The sequence below is a fragment of the Dissoconium aciculare genome (genome assembly GCF_010015565.1).
Source record: "Dissoconium aciculare CBS 342.82 unplaced genomic scaffold K489scaffold_2, whole genome shotgun sequence".
In the NCBI taxonomy this organism is placed as follows: domain Eukaryota; kingdom Fungi; phylum Ascomycota; class Dothideomycetes; order Mycosphaerellales; family Dissoconiaceae; genus Dissoconium; species Dissoconium aciculare.
In genome coordinates, this window is record NW_022984952.1 from 341,437 (window position 1) to 355,336 (window position 13,900).

At 52.3% G+C, this 13,900-nt stretch overlaps 7 protein-coding genes across 7 annotated transcripts; 2 read left to right on the forward strand and 5 right to left on the reverse strand.

The window, feature by feature from the left end:
* Nucleotides 1-148: 148 nt before the first annotated feature.
* Nucleotides 149-1,637, reverse strand: K489DRAFT_376285 (putative lactonohydrolase). The gene has a single exon (XM_033603881.1). The coding sequence runs from the start codon at nt 1,556-1,558 to the stop codon at nt 260-262; it is 1,299 nt and encodes a 432-aa protein (XP_033462929.1). The 5' UTR covers nt 1,559-1,637; the 3' UTR covers nt 149-259.
* Nucleotides 1,638-1,992: 355 nt separating this feature from the next.
* Nucleotides 1,993-3,596, reverse strand: K489DRAFT_406704 (uncharacterized protein; the record flags this gene model as incomplete). The annotated part of the gene is made up of 2 exons (XM_033607286.1): nt 1,993-3,432; nt 3,525-3,596. 2 exons carry the CDS (start codon nt 3,594-3,596, stop codon nt 1,993-1,995), a joined length of 1,512 nt encoding a protein of 503 aa, XP_033462930.1.
* Nucleotides 3,597-4,068: 472 nt separating this feature from the next.
* Nucleotides 4,069-5,169, forward strand: K489DRAFT_406705 (putative methyltransferase; the record flags this gene model as incomplete). Its single annotated transcript, XM_033607287.1, has 4 exons — nt 4,069-4,282; nt 4,364-4,644; nt 4,698-4,977; nt 5,039-5,169. The coding sequence occupies 4 exons, from the start codon at nt 4,069-4,071 to the stop codon at nt 5,167-5,169; spliced, it is 906 nt and encodes a 301-aa protein (XP_033462931.1).
* A 480-nt stretch (nt 5,170-5,649) lies between these two features.
* K489DRAFT_100922 (uncharacterized protein) lies at nt 5,650-7,345 on the reverse strand. Its single transcript, XM_033598833.1, has one exon. The coding sequence runs from the start codon at nt 6,909-6,911 to the stop codon at nt 5,700-5,702; it is 1,212 nt and encodes a 403-aa protein (XP_033462932.1). The 5' UTR covers nt 6,912-7,345; the 3' UTR covers nt 5,650-5,699.
* Nucleotides 7,346-10,785: 3,440 nt separating this feature from the next.
* On the forward strand, nt 10,786-12,536 carry K489DRAFT_386437 (heme peroxidase; the record flags this gene model as incomplete). The annotated part of the gene is made up of 3 exons (XM_033606222.1): nt 10,786-10,924; nt 10,986-11,384; nt 11,464-12,536. The coding sequence occupies 3 exons, from the start codon at nt 10,786-10,788 to the stop codon at nt 12,534-12,536; spliced, it is 1,611 nt and encodes a 536-aa protein (XP_033462933.1).
* A 62-nt stretch (nt 12,537-12,598) lies between these two features.
* On the reverse strand, nt 12,599-12,979 carry K489DRAFT_100991 (uncharacterized protein). The gene has a single exon (XM_033598834.1). The coding sequence runs from the start codon at nt 12,879-12,881 to the stop codon at nt 12,660-12,662; it is 222 nt and encodes a 73-aa protein (XP_033462934.1). The 5' UTR covers nt 12,882-12,979; the 3' UTR covers nt 12,599-12,659.
* A 268-nt stretch (nt 12,980-13,247) lies between these two features.
* K489DRAFT_367175 (uncharacterized protein) lies at nt 13,248-13,619 on the reverse strand (the record flags this gene model as incomplete). The annotated part of the gene is made up of 1 exon (XM_033602838.1): nt 13,248-13,619. The coding sequence occupies one exon, from the start codon at nt 13,617-13,619 to the stop codon at nt 13,248-13,250; it is 372 nt and encodes a 123-aa protein (XP_033462935.1).
* Between the last annotated feature and the right edge of the window lie 281 nt (nt 13,620-13,900).

Genomic DNA, 13,900 nt, shown 5'->3' on the forward strand with positions numbered 1-13,900 from the left:
CGGGGTTATTGAATTTTGGTTTTACCTGCACTCGCAGCATGTAGAGAAGAGTGCAAGAACCTTCGTTCGTATCCCTATACCAACACAATCAGAAATATCTAAAAGTAGCGAGAAAGTCACAAAAAGCAATGTTTCAAATTTGAATTTTTCTCTACTTCTTTCTTGTAAGATACATGGCAAATCAGTGAATGATGGTTTGTGTTTCAACACATTCACAGCAACAAATTAAAGGCATGACCAAAGCAAGGTCAAGATAAACTTATCTCGCCTGCACGCCCTGCAGGTCCCAAGACACGCGTGCAACACCACCTTGTCCGACCATCCACACCTCAGTCCAGCTCTTATCAGCACCTTCGACCCACTGGAAGTTGTTGACGGTGAAGTTGGTCTGCGCGCGGAGAATAACATCGCCAAACTCGGTCAGCACGGTCAATCCGTTTCCACTGGCGGTGACGACGAGGCCGTTGCGGGCCGCCTTCAGACCATCTGGCACGGTGCCGATGGTATCATAATGGATGGGACGCTTATTCACGATCGCACGTCCCTGGTCGACGACATCATATTTGTAAATGGTCCGCTTCTCCGTTGTGTTGAAGAGGATGCCCGGAATTCCTGGGCTGGGCACGTCCATGGAGATCGGAGCCGACGCACCGGCGGCGGCGGTGTCGCTGATGTACAGGTGGGCGGAGTTGGGTGAGAAGGCGATGCCGTTCGGACTCCGCATGTCGTCGTCCACGATGACGACGCTGCCGGTCTTGGGGTCGAAGCGGAAGGTTCCGCTCTTGGTGTGCGGTGGCAGGTCCGCGATTTGCAACCACCAGCTGTAGTACGGCACGGTGAACCAGATGAATCCAGTTTGCGGGTCGACGACGATGTCATCGCAGCCGGGAAGAGCCAGACCAAAATAGTTGTTGAGCAACACCTCGGTGGTGTTGGTGTATGGGTCCAATGCGATGATTCCCGGACGTTGCTGGGTGCTCAATTTGGCCGATGCCACAGTCGCGTTGGAGCCAGCCACAGCGTAGTAGATCTTTCCCCCGCTGTAGAAAGCACCATTGGGCACGTAGATTGGCGGGTCGGCGAGATACTCCTCCACGGTCGGCTGAGCCTCGTCGAGGTCGACGACGTACATGGGCAGGTTTTGAGAAAGCTCCGAGAAGAACAGTCTGTTCAAGCCAGGTACATAGACGGGGCTCTCGTGCAGGTATGGCGAGACGGCAAACATGAAGTCGACCTTGGGCTTCTTGCCCAAAATACCCTTGGCGAGCTCCTCATTGAAAACCACAAAGTCTGCCTTCGAGACCGAGCTCCACGAGACGTCCGAGTCAATAGACACGTCTCCGTAGTTGTTGAAGAAGCTTCCATTGGCGGGCTCTCTGTAGAACGGGGAGGGTAACCTGGCACCTCCCTTCTCGAGACAGACGACTCCTTCAGCAAGGCATTCACGCGCGATGGAGTTCTCGCCTAGCACCGAGCTAGGTGAGAGCGGTTGTTGGCCCATCGGGCGTAGAATGGCGGCGGTCGCGGTAGACGCGAAAAGCACACATGATATCCACATGGTAATCGATGCTCACCGTGTGAGTTGGGCGATGATATGAAATGGCCTCGCAATCAGAGAAAAGCAATGCAAAAAAGCGTGGTGCTACGACGATCGAGAGAAGTGATATTGAAGCACGAACATGAGGAAATTATAAGCAACTAAAGCATACTAGCTACCTCTGATGTAAGCTCCCACGTGGCCCATGCCATTGAGAGGGATACCAACTCCGTGGAAGGGGACCGCATCGACTAGCGTACGGATCGGACGGAATGGCTCTCTGGTTCAGGTACGTTAATCTCCGGAAAAACACAATTCAAAGCCTCCGGGCACATTTGAAATCGGTGGGATCAAGTAGGCGGTGAAATTAGACAGACACGGAAGAAAGGTTTATTACAATTTCGTGAAGCTGCACAGCTGTCGATTGAGCTGCTGACTATGAATACAATTTGTGCCTAAAGCTCCCCCGTGGCAATGAAAAAACGACCTGCGTCTGGCAGTCCCCCCTGGCCAGCAGCAATTGCTTGCGCAAGCGAGTGCCCCTCTTCCACCAAAACAATGTTGTCCGGGTATGTCTTGCCTAGTAGCGCGAGCGTCTCAACCTTGCTGTTGGACTTGATGATATGGAATCCTTTTGGCGGGAGGATAAGACCCGACTGGGACGACGTCAAGACAGCGTGTGCGTCGTGGCGGAAGGTCTTTGACTTCTCCGGCTCCTCTCCCTTGCCCGCTTTGGTGCTCTGAGCCCAGTGGGCGTAACGGCGACCACGGGCGATCTGACCCACATCGAAGCTGGCCGACTTCCCGTCATCCCACTCAATGTTGAGCTGGACTTGATGTTTGCCGTCTTTGTTGGTAGCATTCAGGGTGGAGTTGGCAACCTTGGCATTTCCAGCATTCTCACCCTTGTTCAAGCTGAGTTCCGCGCGATCGGCAGCGTAGTAGTCCTCGAGGGCGTAGTGGAATGTGGTCTCTTCGACGGACTCATCCAAGACTACGGGGACCCAACGCAGCAATTGAGAGGAGCGGCCGCCAGCAATGAATGCCGGGAGAACAACTCCTCCCTTGTACTGGAAGCCGACGTCACTCTTCTCAGAAAGTGATGGTGCGAGGAAGGATTGGGCAGCTCGGAGGAGTGTTCGTTGTTTGACCTGCTTCGTCAATGCCTCGGTCAAGAAAGCCCCACGAGCTTCCTCGGTGTGTCGAATTCCTCGCTTGGGACCTGGGTTGATCTGAATGAGAACATCTTCGTAATTCTCAAAAGGCAGGAGGGCATCGCGGAGGAGTACCATCTGATGGAGGTACTCATTGTAGATTTGCATGAGGTGGCGGAGACTGCGGGGACCGAACATCAAGTACGCAACGTGAGGCTTGAGCATGTGGCCTTCACAGGGGCTGCGGACGACATAGTTGGGGTCGAACTCAACATCGGAAACGTTTCGAACATACTTGATGAGGGTCTTGCCGATGTTTATGGCTTGCTTTGCGAGTTCAGCACGATTCGGGTCTCCCGTCGGGATGGAAATGCTGGCCTCGCGGGTGTCGAGCGCGAGGTTGGATGCGAGATTGTCGATCAGCTGTTCGCGAGCTGAAGGCTCACCGTCTGGGCTGGGTCCGAGGTGGTGAATGCAGGTTTCGAGAAGCGGCGCGTTGGCTTCGACGATCTGCTTGACAGTGTACAATCCTGCTGGTAGACCCCATTGACCTCCCTTCGGAAGTGGTGCAACTCCATCGGGTCCTTTAGCGCTGAATTGCTTCTGCTTGCCGATCTGTAAAGCCAGGCTTGGAACCTCGAAAGGTTGTTCCAGTAGTGCGGGAGACATTCTTGACGGAAAACTGGAGAAACTTTTGATATTCGCTTTGAATGATGATGGTATCCGTGACAGAAATGGCGACTATTCACCGTCAGTCTGCTAGATTTATATGTGTTGTTGGAAACTCCCACAACTGGGCGTGTGATGCAGCAAGCTGTGGCAGGGTGACGTACCTGTGTGACCGCAAAGAGACCCACAATCGTTCCTAATAGGATACGACTTGTCCCTGCTTTGAAATAAGCCATGGCGTGCTGGTCGAGGCGACTTCGGCTGCGAGATAATGATGTTGCTTCCATATCAATGAGCAGTCACGTGACATCCAAGAAACTCCGCTACCACGGACTGGAATGGTCGTCGCATTTTGTCAGCATCGACGCAACAGGAATGCAATCTCCTGGAGTCCGATGAACCCATTCAACAATTTCGACATGTCGTCATGGGCGCGAAACGTCATACTCATGGCCGTGCGGGGAGTTCTCGGTTGACAAACTTCGGTTTTGAAGACCGCGTCTCCATTCTGCTCCATTGTGCCCCATCATACTCCATTGTGGAGTTGTCGCACGCTCCGTACAGGATGCGGAGCTCAGTGTGGGATGCTGGGTAGGATGAGCGAATCGCTCACGTCCGATGTATTTAGACAGACGAGTTCCAGGTGATGCCGATGGGTGTATTAATTATCCAAACCTGTCTGAATCAAAATCGAAAATCAACGCTACCATGAACGATCCTGTTGTGCCCAAATCCGCCTTCAAGGAGGACGTCAGAGGCAAGTTCGCAGGAACCGAAAATGCGTACCTCTTGCCGCACCATGTGGAGGAGGTGAACCGGTTGCAGCGCCAGCATGCATTTATTGCAACTCACACCGGTGGAAAATTGACCCATGCTAAGCTGCCCAAGGGTGCAAGCATATTGGACGTTGGATGCAGTGACGGTGAGTGACCATGAGCCAAGAATGATCTTTGAGTCTCATCTGTTACGCTATTCATCGTACATACATCTGATCGGACCTCAGGCACGTGGCTTGCCGACTTGGCCGGCCTTAGAGGCGACGGTCCGGTCCGTGAGGATCTGAAGCTATGTGGAGTTGATATCGGGGATGCGCTGTTTCGAAAGGATGACCGACTTGATCTGAAAAAGCATGATATCCGATATCCCTTTCCGGAATCATGGGGGTGGAAGAACAAGTTTGATCTCGTGCACCAGCGCCTGCTGGTTTGGGGAATCAAGGCCAACGAATGGGATGTGGCTGTGAAGAATCTCGTTGACACTGTCAAACCTGGTGGAACGATTCAGGTGGGTTTGAAGGTCTTTCAAATGCAGAGGGAGCTTTCGCTGACATGATCCAGCTGGTGGAGGCGGAGTGGGTCAAGCTTGATGGTTACACAGATGAGCAAGTCCAACAGAAGAAGCTCGCTCTTGTGCAGGAGTGGTCTGCAGGTGCGGCTGGTATGGACGTTCACATTTGGAAGCGCCTCCCGAGCTTGCTCGAGTCGCTCAACCTGAAGGACATCCACGTCGAGAGCTTTCCTCTGGGATACGGTGCGACGACGGCGCGACCAGAAGATCGTGACTGGACCGGGGAGTTGCTACCAGAGTCGTTCCGCCAATTTGCAGGAATCATGCCAGGTACGAATCTGTCTTGCAGTGTCCTCATCTAAGCTTCATCGCGCTAATTATTGACTCACAGCCGATGGCATTCCGGGGGTGGCAAAAACGCCCGAAGAGTATCTTGCGTGGCTTGACGACTTGATCGTGGAGTTCAAGGCGATCGGGTACACCCCTATCGTGAAGTGGGTGACGGGCAAGAAGTCCGCATAGTTGACAATGCCCCTCAACAGGATGATGCCGAATAAGGAGTAGCAGTCGTCGGCTGCCACAAGACTCGTGCGGCTGCGTGACGGTATCATGGACGTAATTCCAGGATTTTCATTTCGTGTTTGCGGCAATGTATGAAGGATAGATATGAGACGAACTCCATGATGAAATATTATTAAAGTCGGTCCACGGATGTCACGGCCACTCACCAGTCGTGTGATCAAACCCTAGCCAGCATTAGGGTTTGGGTTACCCCTCTATTATTCATTATAAGAGGAAGTCGGCCGAGGTGAGCGACGTGAAGATATCAAATTGAAAAAATTGGACTTCAATTCAAAAATTTACGGCAGCTAATCCTATTCACATTGAACTCATGTCATTCCCATTACAAGTCCCCATATTCTCAGTTCAACCCATCGTGTCCCGTCGTTGACATCCAAACCAGTCCATTCCAGCTGTCAGTAGCTGGAATAATCCATGAACAGAACACCATCCATGATTCGTGCTCCGAATTCATATTTGACCAGGCGCATCTAGAAGTGGTTGTCGTAGTAGTAGTCATCGTCACGGCCATCGTACTCATCGTAGTAAGGGCCGCGGAGGGCATCTTCGAAAGCGTCAGCGGCCTCGTGAGCAATGATGGCGCCGGCGACGAGAGGCGGCGGCGGGAAGAAGAGAGGGAAGGTGCGCGCCTCGAGATCGCGAGGGTGCTTCCCGCTAGCCTTGTGCAGAGCCTTGTCGAGGGCCTCGGCGGGCGATAAAAGAATGTCAGCACCAGCGGCGACGACGTCAGCAGCCTCGCTAGCGGCCTCCTTCACGGGCTTGATGGTGCGAGGGTAGTGCTTGCGGCCGTTGGAGGCGGCGCGAAGAGCCTCCTCGAGTGACTCGAAAGGAGAGAGCACGACATCGCCAGCATCGGCGAGAATGCCTGCAGCGTCTTTCTCGACGCCCTTTGCGGTAGGGCCGAAGGTGCGTGGGTAATGCTTGCGACTCTTGGAAGCAGCGCGGAGGGCCTCCTCGAGCGACTCGAATGGCGAGAGAGCAATGTCAGCGCCCTCGGCAAGAATGCCGGCAGCTTCTTTCTCAGCGCTGTTGACGGCTGGGCCCAGGGTGCGAGGGTAGTGTTTACGGCCCTTCGAGGCGGCTCGGAGGGACTCCTCGAGAGACTCGAAGGGAGAAAGGATTACATCACCAGCATCGGCAAGAATACTAGCAGCGTCCTTCTCGACGCCCTTAGCAGCAGGGCCGAAGGTGCGAGGGTAGTGCTTGCGACCCTTGGCAGCCTCACGGTGGAGTGCATCGTCGAGGACTTCGGCAGGGAAGAGAAGAACGTCACCGGCATCAGCGAGGATGCCAGCGGCGTCTTTCTCGGCCTCCTTGGCCGGGACAAAGGTGCGAGGGTAGTGCTTGCGGCCCTTGGCAGCCTCACGGTGAAGGGCGTCGTCGAGGACCTCGGCGGGGAACAGAAGAGCGTCGCCAGCGTCAGCCAGAATGCCAGCGGCTGCCTTGACAGGCTTGTCTGTGCGCTTGAAGTTGTCCTGGGCAAGAGGCTGGAGAAGGGCGCTGTCGGCTTGAGCGATGATGGCGGCGGGGGCGGAAAGGAGTGGGTTGCCAGCGGCTAGGTTCTCGATAGGGTCGAGGGCAGACTCGACCGGCTTGATCACAGGAGCAACCGGGTTCACCAGAGGTGCAGCATAGGCAATGCTGGCTGCAGCGAGCAGAGAGACACCATTTTGAACACGCATCTTGAAGATTTGTATGTTTGGGTGATGATGACTTATAGGAGAGTGATGCGGTGGTGTGCCAAGAAGCTGATGTTGAAGGTGATGAAGTATTCTTTCGGACAAGGAGTGGACTCGTGAGCCATTATATACTTGAGGTCGATGAGCTATCGAGGGCGTCGACGAACTTGTGCAATGTTGAGCATTGAGCACCTCCGCGTTGACAGCGCTCGAGAGAGTATGACATGATTGACGATCGAGCAGACCATCATGAGGTCGATCACCGAGGCTTTGAAAGCCCGGCCGAAAGAAATTGTGTCATCTTGGAGACGGATCGTGGAAGAGCTCCGTCCGTGGTGATCGAACCTGACCGCCGTTGATGTTTGAATAAGTGTGAAGCCGGCATCGTATAGATGGAAGTGACTAGATTCGGACAAATCGCTGGGTGCTCACGTCATTGCTCAAGCAGATTGAAGCTTCTATGTTGTATATGCTGCCTTGAGCAGATTTCCGTCTAGCGTGAGATGGTCAGGAATGGTCGCTAAGAGGCCAAGCCTATGCTCGATGCAAAGCTGAACGAGGGTTTAGCTTCCATGATGTGAAAAAAGACCACTAGACGTGCTCAACGATTAGGTAAATTAGCGCGCCGGTGCGGCTCACGACCAGTCATTCGCCTCGTTCCGGACAGGTACGTGCAATATATAAGCTTCTGCGTGCCTGAGTTGGGAATTAATTAAGGTCAGAGCTAACTGATGATCACCCAAAATTTCGGGGGCTCAAGTGCGGAGAAGACCACCGGCAAGAGTCCCGATATACTGAAGTCTCCTGGACAGATGAGACTCGCAACCCCGGTCTGGGATTTGTGGAACAGGTGCATCGTCGATGTCGACAAATGGTCAGCCCTTGTTTTCACGAGCTCATCAAGACTTGTGGCTCAAAATCATCAAGAGACTTACTTGCTACAAAGATGTGCCGTATGCTCATAGCATCACCGTCGCTCTCCTTCACCTATGATGAGGTCAAAGCTGATATGGAGAAAGGCACGCTAATTGAGTCGGCTCAGACTCGGCTGAATTGCACCTGGGTAGTGTGCGAGTATACGACGGCTAGTCTACACCATGGAAGAGCAAGGTTTGACTAGGACATGACCTTGGAATGTATCGAAGAGCCCATGATGCACTTAGCAAGTACAGAAACCTTAGGTAATCATCGTACCGGGAAATCGAGTCTGGCGCGTGGTGAAGCCGGCAGTTTGATGCAGCACTGCAGGTACTAGCGGGAAAAGCCGCGCTGCTGAAATATGCCAAGCTTTTCCGCTATGCACGCCACCTGCATGTTCAAAAGTCCTTCCTGGTGGTGTCTGCCCGCGGCCCGCGGCTGCACGGAAGCCCGGTCAAATACACCTCCGGATCAGTCAGCGAACAAGATCCATGTGTATCTCCAATCCGGCCTTCTCGTCCCCGGCATCCGTTTGAGCATGTTGTGTCCGAATCTTTATATTGCTACTGGATGCGTCTATACTTTACGGGAACTTCGTTTATCGCATCAGCTCTCTTTTCCGATGATGTCGAGGCTCCCCTGTCAACACGCGAGCCGTCGTGATCGCGTTCGCATGTCGTTCATCTTGCATTGATGGCACAAGTGATAGGCACGCGTCCTCGGGCCACAGAAGGACAAGTCGATTTTCTCCAGCATTTCATATGTTTTTCGCCCAGCTGGTAGCACGATTGACACGTAGCTAGTTTTTAGACAAGTACATCTCAAGCACAACTTTGACAATTTCTTCTCCTACACTGTACAGTACTAGGACTTCGGTCGACGTATCCAAGGAAAATTCACGATGGGCATTTTATGTTTCCATCACGAGCATTGTCTCATCTGCATCACTCCACTCTTTCTGAGGTGGGCCTAGGGAAGGCGCCGGGTATTGAAGTATTGAAGTAATTCAAGGAGTCAGATTTAAGCTCTGACTTCAAGTCAAGTCAAGTACAACCCCTCTGGTTGCCATAGGCAATCACATTCACGAAGCTTCCTTCCAACATCGGGCAGCGATGATTTCTCGTTGTCAAGACATGTCTAAAAGCTATTCGAGCTCCCAAAATGGGCATTTTTACGCAACCAGACTTGTATCTGAGTTGTATCATGTCATCTGCCAGCGAAAGAGTGTGTCTGCAGTCTCCTCGGAGGTCAGGCCATCAGGTTTCGTCCCCAGGGTATTTATCAAACTCCAGATCGACCCCATTATCAATTCATGACAGATTACCTGAGAAGCCCACGATAAAACGAGATCATCTTGTGGTCAGCGTAGCTTTCATTCGATGTTCAGACATAAGTATGGTGCGTGTAAGGTTCAGGCATAAACATAGTTGCGTATCAGGTCCGGCTGCAGAGGCCAGATCATGTGATTCTGCACCAATCGATGGCCAGACTGATATCTGTACTTGCTCACACTTATCTGAGCAGGTTTACGGGACGAGTTTTCCCCGTTTAAGCCCACAGGTTGTTAATAACAAATGTGGTTTTCGTTTGCACGTAGTCGTCGTCATGTACCTGCGGGTTGGCAGATTACAGGAGTAATAGTGGGCGACTTTGTCGTCGTAAGGCTACCTTTGCCTCAAGGGTCGGGCGCTGCCACGATCCTTGAATATCGATCTCTTTGATTGATCCTACTATGATTCGTCACATGTCGTTTAATTCCTTATGCTATGCTTCTGCCTCATGTCTTGACATTCTCATGTGTGATCCAATGGCTGGCGACGCCAAAGTGAGGAATCCATGGATTGGTCTTACCCAAACCCTAACGCCTACGTAATCAATCTCATCGGCGTATATCGTAGATTGTGTCCGACGCGATCAGTGGCAGACAAGCGATGCAACGAGGCGCATCATTACCTAGGTATTTATGTCGAGCACGTTGGTCTCAAGAACTTTGAGTGTAACATATAAATTGTGCCAGACCAATGATGAATTTGAAGGAGCAATAGACTCCTTAGCAACAACGTGGAGTACCACGATGTAACACATCCACGCGTATTATAGATAAATATAGAATTATGGGTTTATATTCTCACGGAACTTGCCGAAGACAACGTCCACCGTGGGTGGAAACTTGCACGGAATGAACGCGCGGCATCGACAACCTGCCCAGACGGCCATCTTATAATTATTGTCAACACTTCATAATTAGGTTCGGCGCATTGCCCACACACAGTGACGGACAGATAGTGTCAATGTAGCCTCGCACTTGAACGCCGTCAACAACCGACCGGACTTCCTGGAAAACCTTGTCAATCGTGGCAAACTCGCGATGAACTGCCATATCATCGGACAGCCTACTGTTCTCGTGGTCAAATTGAGGCAGCGGAACCCTCCTGCTGTTGTATTAAGCATTGTGGAAAGGGTGATAAACGCGTCTCAGACCAGCGTCCATGTCCTGGTCTCGGCTTCATACCCGAGCACCTCGGCAATTCATTATCGTGTCCAGCATGCAACATTGGCAGACGCTCATAGATATCTGCGCAAGATACCCGATTTGATTGTAGCGGACCAAAGCGTGTGGGCGAATTTGAGAGAATCCAAGACGATAGAGGGCGAAGTATGAGAAGAGCCCGCGATTGGGTTGCATCAGTGCCGGCTTTCTGGTTGCTTACCAGGTAGGGGTCCTCATCGAGTGTGGCACCCGAGCCCGCCTCTAACAAAGACAGAGCTACTATCGGTCGTCGAGATCTGCTACTGACAATCGCTGCAGATTGAAATACGAATACGGACGATGTAACCAATCAGGTGACAGCAGCGTAATGTCAAAAATGGAGCACCTCCCCAGGCAACCTGTTTATATATCAGAACCTTCCGTCCCACATCGGGTAGGTTTTCTAATACCACTGCATCATTGCCCGTTATGAAGATCGTTCTCCTTTCTACCCTGTGTGCGGCGACGTTTGCCAGCGCCAAATATGTGTGGCCTTCAGATTTTGACAAGATCGAGGACATGTACTACCTCAACGATGGTTACATTCGTGATGGCACGCTTTCGGATGGTGAGTAATCTGGACAAATTCTGCATTCATGTTGAACGTTGGTGGTATTGACTGATGACAGTGATTCTCAACTGCGGCTTCAGCGCTTTCCAACCAGGTGTCCAAAAGGCAGCACAATGGTTGAGGACGCCGTTCCACGACATGATCACTTACGACGCTGCTACCAAGACGGGTGGACTAGATGCCTCCCTTCAGTTTGAACTTGGTCGTTTTGAAAACTTCGGCCTTGCTCTCAACCAAACATTTGGAGACATTCAGAGCTCATACAACACGCGCACAAGCGCAAGTGATCTTCTCGCGCTGGCCATGGTCATGGCTGTGGAAAGATGTAGCCGCTTGGAAATACCCCTCCGACTCGGGCGGATCGATGCTACCAGCGCCGGCCCTTCAGGCGTCCCAGAAGCGAATACCGATCGGAAGGAAATGACCAGGATCTTCACCAAAGCAGACATGAGTCAAGGTAAGTCTCGAACGTGGACCTGCTACATGTAAGCCAATGCCGCCTCCTCCGACGGGCACAACGTGCTAACAATATGCAGAGGACATGATCAAGATTGTGGCTTGCGGACATTCAATCGGAGGCGTCCACCGAGATGAGAGTCCTCACAACATCAACACTGGCCCCGACGATCACAGCAATAGAGTAACCTTCGATACAACGCCCAGTGAATACGACAATGTTGTTGTCCTTCAGTATCTCAATGACACCACCAAGAATCCTCTGGTCAAGGCTGTCGATGACCGATACAATTCCGACAAGCGTATTTACAGCTCTGACGGCAACGTCACTATGAACAAGCTCTCGGACCCGTCTTACTTCCTGAGCAGCTGCAAGTCCATCCTACAGCGCATGATCGACACCGTGCCGGCAAAGGTCGTCCTCACAGACCCGCTCACACCCACCGACATCAAACCATACATTCAAACCTACCAACGAGCCGGCAACAAGACAGAATTCACCGGCCGCATCCGAGTCCGCACGACCGCATCGACTGGCCGCGACGGCTCCAGCTTAAATGTTACACTGCTCCCCAAGGGCCGCAAAGGCGAGACTCTCCAGCGCATCGGCACCCAAATCGGAATGGGCGGAGGTCAGTCCTATGGACCCCAGAACGAGCAATTCACCTGGTACGAGTTCAACGCGAATCCATCTACCGAAATCAAATCCTTCACCATTGAAATCAAGTCCAGAAACAGCGGCTCTCCCACCATCTACGACAACGCCGGAACTGGCGGCTATCCGCTCAACCCAGACATCCTCTGGCAAACCAGCTCAACCTGCGCGACCTACGACTCAACAAGCCAGAAGGGAACCATCCAGGTAGTGGCCGCAGTCCGTCGATCGCTCGTCAAACCCAGCATTAAGCCCATGATGGTCATCACCCGTCGCGACACGGTGACCGATTCCGTTCTGCCGAAACTCTCGCTGCAAAATGCCACGATGCGGAGGATCCGGGCTCAGAGCGGCGAATTTGATTATTACACGACAAATGTGACCTTGCCTGGCGCAACAGTCTTTAACACGCACTTTGACCTCGCGGTGGGTAACTCCAAGGTTGAGTTCATCAATACTTTGCCATTGGGAGATAGCACTTGCGCTCTGCCTCGGTAAATGATGGAGGGTTGGCTTTCGGAGCCTTGAAAACGTCGATTGCATAGGCGGCGTAAATTTGTTTTAAAGCAGGCATGTCGACGGCATTACATGTTTATGACCTTCAATGAATTTAATCTTTTCTCAATTCTTTTGGACGTTCTTGTCGAGCCTCCTCCGCATGTGATGATGCCCCTCCGGTGAGGAATGAGAGCTCTTAAGAGTTCCGCTGACGACACCGCCGGCAAGTCTCGTCGCAAAAGCCAATGATTTCCGGTGGAACTTGTCTGCCACTTCGGATAACGAGCAGATGACCTCCCGCAAGACCACGAGCCAACCCTGGAGCGATATTTTGCAGCGGATCATTGTCACTGGTCGTAAGACCTGAAAAATGTGGCCATGCGACCCAACATGGGACAAAGGCAAAGATTCGAGGGAGGGTTGAGTCAAACGCCATCATCACGCTATCTCTGCGGATGGCGATAAACGAGTTCATCTCACGTCTCGGTTCGATCCTCCGTCTGATTCAAGTCCTGAAACGTCCTTGGATGCCTCTGCCACATCAGGGCGCAACAAGGTAAGCTAAGACACGCCAAGGCCAAACAAACGAGGATTTGGTATCGGAAGGAAGCTGCGAACGACAGTTTTACTGCAGCTATCTTATCGGAATTCAGGAGCGCGATTGAGTTGAGGTTGCGCTTCAGACCGTTAATTGTATTGGACGCGAGAATACTAGAGATCGGAGCTGAGACGCGCATTGAGAATGATCGTGGCGATGGAGAGGCTGATGTTGCCGCCGAGTAGACGCATTTGACCTTGAAGACCTTGTGCGGCCGCTGATGCAAGGAGTAAATACTTAGCCTCCGTCCTACTTCTCGATAGAAGACCTGCGTTTTGGGGTTGTGCTGCCAATTTGATGACAATGGTTCCTGACACCAACACGATGCCCAGACCAAGGCTGACAATGACCTCGTATCCATGGAGTAATTTCAGAGCTTGTGGGCCTTCTTCGATGTAAGCTATGAGGCCGCAACCGAGTATGACCAATGCTGAGCCGATTGAGATGGACTCGAAAGAGCGATTCCGCTTTTTCGACGAGGCCATGTTAGTGGCATGATGACAATGAGAAAAACACTGATTGGTACGTTGAAGAGAAAACACCATCACCAGCTCGCGCGGGTTGTGATAACACCTCCGAGTGTCGTTCCCCTAAAGACCCATTCAGCTTCCACTGCGATCAAATGGTATCACATGACGAGCGGAAGGCGAACTTACACTATCGACGAAGACACGAAGACCAAGCCGCTCACGGCACCCAGCAAGCCGAAGTTGTCGGCAGGTGTGACCTCTGGGATGACTGTGAGTGGAAGCGAGTACACGCCCGC

Excerpts from the sequence above, each read along its gene's own strand:
- K489DRAFT_100991 (XM_033598834.1), bottom strand. The coding sequence starts at position 12,881 with ATGATCCGCTGCAAAATATCGCTCCAGGGTTGGCTCGTGGTCTTGCGG.
- K489DRAFT_100922 (XM_033598833.1), bottom strand. The coding sequence starts at position 6,911 with ATGCGTGTTCAAAATGGTGTCTCTCTGCTCGCTGCAGCCAGCATTGCC.
- K489DRAFT_376285 (XM_033603881.1), bottom strand. The coding sequence starts at position 1,558 with ATGTGGATATCATGTGTGCTTTTCGCGTCTACCGCGACCGCCGCCATT.